The sequence below is a fragment of the Sphaerodactylus townsendi genome, linkage group LG10 (genome assembly GCF_021028975.2).
Source record: "Sphaerodactylus townsendi isolate TG3544 linkage group LG10, MPM_Stown_v2.3, whole genome shotgun sequence".
NCBI lineage: Eukaryota > Metazoa > Chordata > Lepidosauria > Squamata > Sphaerodactylidae > Sphaerodactylus > Sphaerodactylus townsendi.
Window position 1 is genome coordinate 45,111,689 of NC_059434.1, and position 10,141 is coordinate 45,121,829.

General features: G+C 42.8%; 1 protein-coding gene across 1 annotated transcript in view; it reads left to right on the forward strand.

Annotated features, from left to right (window-relative positions):
- The window catches only part of DCHS2 (dachsous cadherin-related 2), a 127,807-nt gene extending 118,191 nt beyond the window's left edge, over positions 1-9,616 (forward strand). The window contains exons 17-20 of the mRNA XM_048510090.1: positions 556-686; positions 3,603-3,889; positions 3,980-4,118; positions 6,091-9,616. Of these exons, the coding sequence (XP_048366047.1) occupies positions 556-686; positions 3,603-3,889; positions 3,980-4,118; positions 6,091-8,636 (3,103 nt within the window). The 3' untranslated portion in view covers positions 8,637-9,616. The remainder of the gene's footprint in view (positions 1-555; positions 687-3,602; positions 3,890-3,979; positions 4,119-6,090) is intronic.
- The last annotated feature ends 525 nt before the right edge of the window (positions 9,617-10,141 follow it).

Genomic DNA, 10,141 nt, shown 5'->3' on the forward strand with positions numbered 1-10,141 from the left:
AATGTGTAACTTCATACATTCTTTGTGAAAACATTCTTAACAGACTTTTCTTTAAAGGAAGGTAACTGTTTACTGTGTATAGGCAGGCATTCCAATTCAGTGATCATTCAGACTTGCGATCCACGTATTACTTCAGGCTTGGATGCATATCCACATGTGGACTGCAATGAGTATTACTAATTGAACTCTCACTTTGGGTGTGGATGCCTCTGGATTTTGCCTTAAGAGTGATAAAAATGCAATAGCTATTGCTGTTACATGTTTGTTAACTGTTTTGAGCATTCTGGAAAAAGATGGGTTTGGGTCTGTTTTAGCAGAACAGTGCTCATGAAATAAATGTTCCTGCCTTGCTCCTGCCACTCTCATGCCTCTCCTCAACTTGCTGTATGCCCTGAAATCAGACTTTTGGGGACAGAAGAGTTTGCAGTAAGAGACGATTTCCTGTAGGAAGAAATGCGTTCTGACAGTGAAAAACAGCCAGGACAGGAATGTATAGATATTTTATTCCTGACAGATGTTAACACAATTACCTTCTTTGTGGCTAATTTTCAATAGGTTGGTTTTACAAGCTGCTGACAGGGGAACTCCCAGGCTATCAGCTACAAGTACAGTTGATATACAAGTAGTGGATATCAATGATAACGCTCCAACTCTCAGGCCACTAGACACAGTGGAACTCCCTGAAAGTAAGTGTGGTGACTGCTAGGCAGCAGTATTATTTTTTGAAATGGCAATGGCTGTTGAAAGTAGTCATTAATTGGGCAGGACCTACGATTCCACTCACAGAATTCTTCATTGTCCTGTGTTCAGCTGTTTTTGCAGCTCTTCCTGACCCATTTAAATACTGTACACTGGGTCACAGGATCACATAGGAATAACCACAAATGTTGGGGGCAGGAGAATAAGCTGAAATAATTCCTCCCTTCTCTTCCTCATGAGTAGTTCCACTGAAAAGAGGGGTCGACTGTCCCTTCTCATCCCCTTGTTCTTTCTCATTGTAGAAGTGGAGCCACGCAGGAAAACCGGGTTGTATCATGGGAGCCTGCAAAGCTGTGGTGGACTCTATGATAGGGAAGAACAAAAATGCAGGCAGGGAAAAAAGATTTGCTTCCATGCAAAGGCACACACCCTGGCCAACATGCTGGCTGTAAACATGCAAAGGGGTTGGGGCGAGGCCGGATTCATGTAACCTTCCTTTCCCCTGCTTTAATTGGCCCGTGTGGAAAGGTGCCCTGGAGATTTGGAGATGGTGTCTGGGCAAGGATGTAGGTAAGGGAGGTGTTTTCGGGTTCAACCCCCCCCCATTACATGTCTGAAGCTCCACCCCTCGTTTGTGGTTTTTTGTATTTTTTTGTGTTTTTTCCGGTTTTTGGCCTGCAGGGGGCACAGTTTTTAGGCAAGCAGCACCACAATTTCAGGGGTTTGTTGGGAGACTCTCCTGATGATACCACCCAGGCTTGGTTAGGTTTGGTTCAGGGGGTCCAAAGTTATAGACTCCCAAAGGGGGTGCCCCATCCCCCATTGTTTCCAATGGGAGCTAATAGAAGATGGGGCTACACCTTTGAGGGTCCATAACTTTGGACCCCCTGAACCAAACTTCACCAAACCTGGGTGGTATCATTAGGACAGTCTCCTAAAGATATCCTGAAAGTTTGGTGCTGCTAGCTTCACAATTGTACTCCTGACAGCAGGCACCCCCCAAATTTCCCTAGATTCTTATTTTAAATCCACCCCCTTCGGCATGGATTTAAAGGGAGAATCCGAGGTCCCCAATTTAAACGTTGAAAGTGATGCTGTTTCAAGGTGGGAGATAACCCACCCCCAAACAGCATTACTTTCAATGTTGTTTTAACTGGGGACCCCAGATTCTCCCTTTAAGGTGGATTTTGTCATGATAGCCTTTATTGGCATTCCAAAATACAATAAATACAATAAAACAATAAAACAATTGTCCATAAAAGACAGATAGTTACAGCAGCCATTCAGAGTCTCATCAATAGTTTAGTCCAAATGGACTCGTCAAAAGTGCCATTCCTATACACCTCTCCACAGACCTGACTAAAAACCCACCAACAGAGGCCAGGCATCACAACAGCATACAGTGTCAACCCTCCACTGGATTTAAAAAGAGAATCCGGGCTCCCTAGTTTAAACACCATTGAAAGTGATGCTGTTTGGGGGTGGATTCCACCATCAAAGCAGCCGCCCATGGGGGGGGGGGGGCGCAAAATTCAGATTTTTTTGCCAGGCTCCATTTTCCCTAGTTATGCCTCTGCCTGGAGGGGAGGCAGAAGGGACTGCTGACTGGGAGCCCAGCCAGTACGGGCGGGGGGGGGGGGAGTCTTCCATCCCTGGCCTCAGAGAGCTGTTTTTATAAGCACTGAGCCTGGGGGCGGTGCTTGGGGGAGGCATGGCCATGCCCCCAGGAGTGGGTGGGGGCGTAGCCTCTCTGAGCCCCCCCCCCATAAAAAATCTATATCTATGTCACTGCATCTGGGAAGGACAGGGACTTCAAATAGGGTAAAATTCCGTCCAGCCCACTCTCAAGGGTTTCTGGCTCTGGGTTGGGAAATACCTGGAGATGTTGGACATGGAGCCTGAAGAGGCTGGGATTTGTTACTTCAATGGTGTATATTGCCATAGAGTCCACCTTCCAAAGCAGCCATGTTCTCCAGATGAACTGATGTCTGGACATCAATTGTAATAGTGGGAGATCTCTATCCACCACCTGGAGTTTGGCAACTGTACCACCCTTCAGAGCATCCATTTTCTCCAGAGCAACCATCTCTGTAGTGTGGAGGTGAGGTACAATTCCAGTGGATCCCCAGGTCCCTATTAAGCCATAGGTTTTGGCTAAAATAATGCCACTGTGAGACTCAGATGTCAATTTCCTGAGATTTAGTTTCCGTTTCCTTTTTTTTTTGTAATAAATGCAATTCATAAGCCAGCACTCTTTGATTAAATTTTGAATTTCTTTTTTGTTGTTGACAGAAGTAGCACTATGATAATCAAAGGTATGTGCTGAAGACTTTTGAATTGTGTGGAATGCTAGAGAACCATCCATTTGTAGAACTGAACCTTATTCTGGGGTTATCTTTGGTGGTATGATAGTTGCTCCAGCATGCTTCTTTCCTGCAATAATGGAAGCGTTCAAATGGAAGAGTCCATATAAGGTTGAATTCTAGAGTGCTCACAAAAAAAAGCTGACAGAAGTGGATTTTTTCCCCTACTGTCCCTTTCCCCAGCCTGTGAGTTTCAAAATGCTGTTGCTGGAGGCTGGGGCATTTGTAGGGATGAAAAGCCGCACATTCATGGAGAAAGTTAAAACAAGCCAGACCACCCTTCTCTGCCTGTTCAATTAGTGGAGTCCTTTTGATCCAATCAGTTGTGTGATTTGCAGTAAGAGGCATTGCAAAAAGGTTGTAAACTGTACAGGCAACCATACTCCTCACAAATGTAAAATATTGTAATGATCTTAGGCAAGTTCTCTTTTTACACCCCTGGGCTTCATAAAAATGGGACACATATAAGGGGCTACCATTCTATAAAACATGCAAACAGATCCGTAACTAGCATCTCACCTTTTAGCATGTCTGTTGCAGATACCCCACTTGGCTTCTTTGTGATGCAAGTCCTGGCAGATGATATGGACCTGGGCCCACCTCTTCACTATAGCTTTGCTAAGGGTGGTAATCCTGGAAGGAAATTTGCAATTGACAAATACACGGGAATAATCACATTGGTGCAGGCATTAGACTTTGAAGAAATTGCTCAGCTTGAACTATTGATCAGAGTTTCAGATTCTGTGCATCACACCACAGAAAAACTTCTAATACTTATATCCGATGTGAACGATAATCCACCAGTATTCACTCAGGATGTATATCAGGTAAGAACAAAAATATTGCCATGGAAACTTGTATATTTAATGCTTCTGATCATGTGTCCTTGCACCACTTTAACCTTTTTTTAATTTCAGGTGATCATACCAGAACTCACACCTACAAATGCGTGTATTTTAACTGTATGTGCCACTGACAGAGACTCAGGGTATAACGGAAAGGTTGCTTATAGAGTTCTTTCCTCTTCTGATTCATTTTCTGTTGATCCAAGAAATGGTGAGTTCAGTGTACATTTCATATGGAACACTTATTATAAACTTCCTTGTTGTATATTCACTTGTCTGTGTAGGATTCTGGTCATCCAAATTGCCACATTCAATTACAGCAGTCACTGCAGGCAGTCAAACTGTATATTTCAGCTAGAACATACGTAAAACACAGGTGAAAAAAGCAGTCATGTTAAAAGCTAAAGGACATCAGTAGTGGAAACCTGAAAATTCTCTTTACCTTCAGACTACCTTCAAGGTAAAACAATGGGCCACTACCCACTTACCTCACTAAACTGCAACGCCGCTGCGACCCCGCAATGAAAAGCCTCCGTGGCTTCTGACCACGGAGACATTTGTTCCCCACACGTTTGCAATTCTTGAAATAACGCAGGCAGCAAAGAGCGGGAGTTCCGTTGCAATGAGGGGAATGGAGCGCTCCGATTGGCCGTCGAACGTGTGCGTCATGAGTTACGAGAAAGTGGCGTGACCAGCCGGGCGGGAGTCTCCAGTGAGATTGGCTGGGAAGAGGTTGTTTGCGATGATAAGGTCTCGCACGAGCTGCGTGAGTCGCGAACGGCCATCAAAGAGGTTTAACAGCCCTCCTATTAAAAGACGTGCGCCGGGCACATGCTGACGCCGTCAGCGGAAGTAAATCGTTGGCTCGCGCTTTTCTGGTGGAGAGACACGTCATCCAGCAGTGTTTGGAAGTGAAAGCAGGGAAGCCAGCTTCGCACGCTGCGCCTGCTTTGTGCAACTTCCTCATTCGCTCGGCGCTCACATTTTCCATTTGCTTTCGGCATGGGCTTTGAACAAGTTGAGACGCGGAAGACGTGACTTTCGACTGGATGTCGACATTATCGTGTCTACATCATCACTACGCTGTATCTCTTTTAGACGGGGACAATTCCCCACTTAACAAGATGGTGCTCCCCTGTTCCTGATTGGCCGCGGAGCTGCGCGATCACAGCCGTAATCAATAGCCGCTACGCGCAAACAGCCGAGGAGTTCCCCACAACCCCGCGGCACCCGCGGGTTTTTTTAAAAAGTTGCTCTTTTTAGCGGAGCTAATTTGCCGCGCAGCCAGGAGGCGGGAGAGAGGTAAATCCCTGGCAGCCGCGCAGTGAGCGCCGGAGATGTGGGGAGCGTCCAGGACCCCCGTGGCTTTTAAAGAGGTGACCCCGCGGCTTATGGTGAGTGGATAGTGACCCATTGACAGAATTCCAGGCTGTTCGTATTCCTTGAAAAATGGCAAAAGATTAAATTTAGATTTTTGGAATTCTCTTCAGCATGAATTCTTGGAATTAAATGATGAATGGGTTTTGTGGAAGGAATCCTTGCTGATCCTGAAGGTTATAGTACCCTCGGGCATGGGATATGGCACAATGGAATCATTACTATCCCACCCCAGTCATGAACACTTGTTTTATTGTGTCTATGTGTGTGGGGAGAGGTCAATTCTCCTTTTCCTTTGCAGCCAACTGTGCTGCTTTTTCCTGAAAACCTTTTTTTGGTTGATGTGGGAAAGAGATCAGCAAAGGTTCCTTAAGTCATTCATAGTAGCTTGTATCCAAACTCTTCTTCTGCAAAAATGTATAAAATAATAATCTCTACCACATTTAAACATTTTGTACATAGACTCTTATATTTGCAGACTTGAAATATTTTCAAAATTGACAATTGTTCTTTCTTATTTTAAACTGAATCATTGTTCATCAATTCATTTATCCATTCATTTAAATTCTGCCTTCTTCCCCATGGGAACACAAGTGATCCTCTACAGAAAATAAAGTACAATTATACAAAAACAAGTTAACAAGAGAATGGAGGGGGGAGGCTTATACAACGTAGAGTACATCTTCTTCTGTCTTCTTTCTCAGGAAATATTCCTGCCAACTCTAGCCTATATCTCTAGCTAATGGCAAAAGGCCAAGTGTTACTGGAAGTTTGTTGCACAATAATATATTTTTACTTTGTTGTAGGCTCACTATTTTTGGATAAGCCACTGATGTACCAGGACAAAACTCCAACTATTCAGCTCCTAGTAGAAGCTGCTGACTATGGAAATCCTCCTCTGACTGCCATTTCTTCAGTGGTTGTCCATATACGGGATGTGAATGATGTAGTTCCTCAATTTACAATGGCAGCATATAATCTCAGTGTAAGAGAAAATGTATCCATTGGAGAGAAGCTGTTCACATTTTCTGCTGTTAACAATGATATGTCACATGAACATAACTCCATTGAATATTCTATTATTGGTGGTAATGGAAGTAACAAATTCCTTGTGGAAACGGGCATCATTGGGCCACAATCTCCAAATAAAGTGGTTGGAAATCTCATGTTGAGAAGCCTTCTAGACAGAGAAAAAGCGTCATCTTACCAATTATTCATTCTTGCATCTGACCGTTCGAATACTCTTTTAAACTCCACGGCTACGGTATCCATCACGGTTTTGGATGTTAACGACAGCCCACCTATATTTACCAACGTGGAATACCATGTTCATGTTAGAGAAAATACTCCAGTTGGAAGTCATATTACTGTGGTTTCAGCAAGTGATGGTGATGTTGGATCTAATGCAGAAGTGACTTACAATATTGTCTCTGGAAACGACAAGGAACATTTTCGGTTGGATGGGAAAACTGGCTCTCTTGATCTGGTCCGACCTCTGGATTATGAAGACACGGTGGCATTCAGTTTGACTATTCAAGCCTCTGATGGAGGAGTTGATATAAAAAATGCAGCTTTTGCTACTATTTTTGTCAGTGTTCTTGATGACAATGATTATGCACCAATATTTGTATTTCCTAACCTGGACTGCAGAGTACATGAAAATCTGCCATCATTTTCTTTTGCGTGCACAATCTCTGCACTAGATTTTGATACTGGCCCCTATGGTCACCTTTCTTATTCCATCCAATCCTCATGTTTGTCTGGCCATGGAACTTTTTTAGATGATGACATGTTTTTCATAGATCCTCTGACTGGGGCTATCCATACTAAACAAGCCCTTGACTTTGAACACCAGAATAAGTATTGCTTCGTAGCTCAAGCGAGAGACAAGAGTGATGCCACGGCCACTGTTACAGTTTGGGTGACAGTTGAAGGAACAGATGAGTTTGACCCAGTTTTTAACCAAAATCATTATTTTTTCAATTTCCCTGAAAAGAATGAAGTAGGGGAGTTGGTTGGCAGAGTGTCAGCATCAGATTATGACAGAGGATTGGATGGTGTTGTTCATTACAGTCTGCTAAAACAATCCCCTTTCTTTTCTGTGAATCAAAGCAATGGGGCTATCTATTTGACTAAACCTTTTCACAGGAAAAGGAACTTCATGAAGAGAAAAGAAGACACCCTTGAATTGCTTATCAAAGCTCATAGCCCAAAACCAGCCTCTAAATTTAGTACGTGCACAGTTACAGTGAATATTTCTACTACGCCAGAGAGCTCTTCCATATTGCCACCCCACACCCTGACCATTAGTATTGCTGCCTTTGCTGTGCTGTTCCTGTTTCTTGCCATTGGTTTTGCAGTGCTTATTGTAAGATACAGACAAAAAGATGCAGTGAACTCCAGCAAAAAAAAAGAGATGGAGGTAATGAAAGGTAATGAAGGTAATGAAAATAGGGCCCCTGAAGGTGCTCAGAATACTCCAATCCTAGCTACAAGTACCCTTCCCATAAGCTCCATAGCTGAATGGCTAAGTTTGGTAGGCATTAGAGAAAGGCAGGATATGGGTAATCCCTGCAGACATTCGGACTCTAGTGGCCATGGCTCTGCAGAAGGCGAAACAGCAGAAGATGAGGAAATACAGAGGATTAATGAGCACCCTTGCCGGAAAGGTTCTGGATCAGCTTTAAGTGACCAAGGTTCACGAATGCCAGACTCAGGAATTCCAAGGGACTCTGATCAGCTTTCATGTCAGTCTGGAGAGACAGACATTGCTGTGATTCAAAGTGCAGAGACTATCCAGATCTTCAGAGATGGAGGCGGAGGAGAAGAAAGAGAATGTAACACCAAGTATACTAGTAATAACATGTTATTACTTCAGAACATGGGGATAAAGGAAATGGACATAATGAAAGACATCTCACAAGAATATAACTTCATACCTGATGGCCAGAACTCCCATTATGGATCTCTTGCTACCCTAGTAGACTCTGGTGAGGATCTTAGAAGTAGTTATAACTGGGATTACTTGTTAAATTGGGAACCCAGATTTAAACCTCTTGCATCTGTGTTCAGTGATATTGCAGAACTGAAAGATGAAAGTATAAAAACATTCAGCTTTTCTCAGGAGAAGAAATCTTTCATTTTCCCCCCTCCCTTGATTACGTCTGTAGCTCAACCTGGCTTAATAACTGTTCCCCCACGAATGCCAAGTCTCCTACCAGGTCAGGCATTTAAAAACTATCCTCACTCACCGCTCCTCCATAGCCTAAGATATCCTTCATCAACCATGACTCCTAGTTTTTCTCCTTCTCTGTCCCTGCTTACAGTGCAGACACCATGGGATCCCCAGTAACCTCACATCCCAGCCTAAAGGGAATGTGCCCAGGTGAACCAACATGTGAACTTTCAATAGAAGAAGAAATCCAAGTGTAGGTTGTTTACCATTGGTACCCAAATTAGTTGAACATTTGGCAAAAAGTATTTCCCATGCTTTTTAATGAGCACAGCATGCCATGTCTATATCTGTAAATATTTTTATTTTTATGATCTGAAAATGATTATTTAGCTGATCTCTTTAGCTGCAAATTTCACCCTACATTTGCCTTTACCTTTGTGGTATTTCTTTTTGAAATGCTCAGAATTCTAATGCAAAAAGTGTTTGGGTTCTGCTTGTTCTACTCATCAAAGGGAATCCCAGTTGTAATATATCTTCCATATTAATGTTAGCTCCTAAAATTTGGTAAATGGAGGTTGGGGGCATGGAATTTGTTGGATATCCATGGTCTCCATGGGCCCACACATTGCTGGTTGCTGACATTCAGGCAAGTATAATGCTGTTTTATTTCTTCCAGTAAGCTACTCCTATTCTCAGGCAAGCATATTTCAGTTGCAACTAAACTAAGTTGTTACATTATATTCAATGTATGCAGAATTATACTTACAGACAGACTCACATTTTTGTGTGAACACATTTATTGTATCAGATCAGAATATATAGGCCAGTACTTTTTAGGGGGGTTTTTTTAGCTTCAATGTATTCATAAACACCTTTGTCTTTGTTTTTGGGTTTTTTTCCTCTCTCAATAGGAATATTAAACCAAACAAGCCTATTGGGCAACATTAATTTATGAATTGTATATTTGCTAAATATGTATGTATATAACAAAGTATAACTAAAATGTATGATCATAATATTTGATACAATTGCTTAGCTAAATGTAACAGTTTTTAAAAATATAATGTTTATATATATTTATATTTATATTTATACTGTGAAGCCTTAATTTGTATTCTCTTATTTTTAATTGAAATGAAAGACTCGGGATAAGCAGGGCTAGAGCTTTGTCTGAATTTTCCCCAACACAGGGCGGGGGGAAATATAATAGAGACAGATGTTAATCTATTTCTGGTGAGTAACATGCCTGAGTATGAAAAACCCCACTTGGTTTAAATACCATAACCAGTGCTTTGTTCCATCTAGGACTTAGCCCTAAACTGTGCTAGTAATATTTAAACTAGTAATGCATGGATTGTTTAGCTGACAGGCAGCAGCATTCAAACCTGGAGGCGCCGGGAATTGGCACTGGCCTCCTTCCTCCAATGTGGCTTTCCTCCAATGTGGTGCAGGGAGATCAGAAAAACCCCAAAATTCCCCTGTTGCCAGAAAGCCCCATAGGGGTTAAAGAGCATATGCCGCCAGAAGGGTGGCATACATCTGAGGGCTGGTGCACCATGCAACTAGTCTTAACACCAGCAGGGAGCTGATTAATGTCAACTCTGCCCCCAGGAATTCCTCATACTGCTCCACCCCCATACTGGCATCCAAGCATGTCAATGCAGCCCTGCCACAGCCTGTAC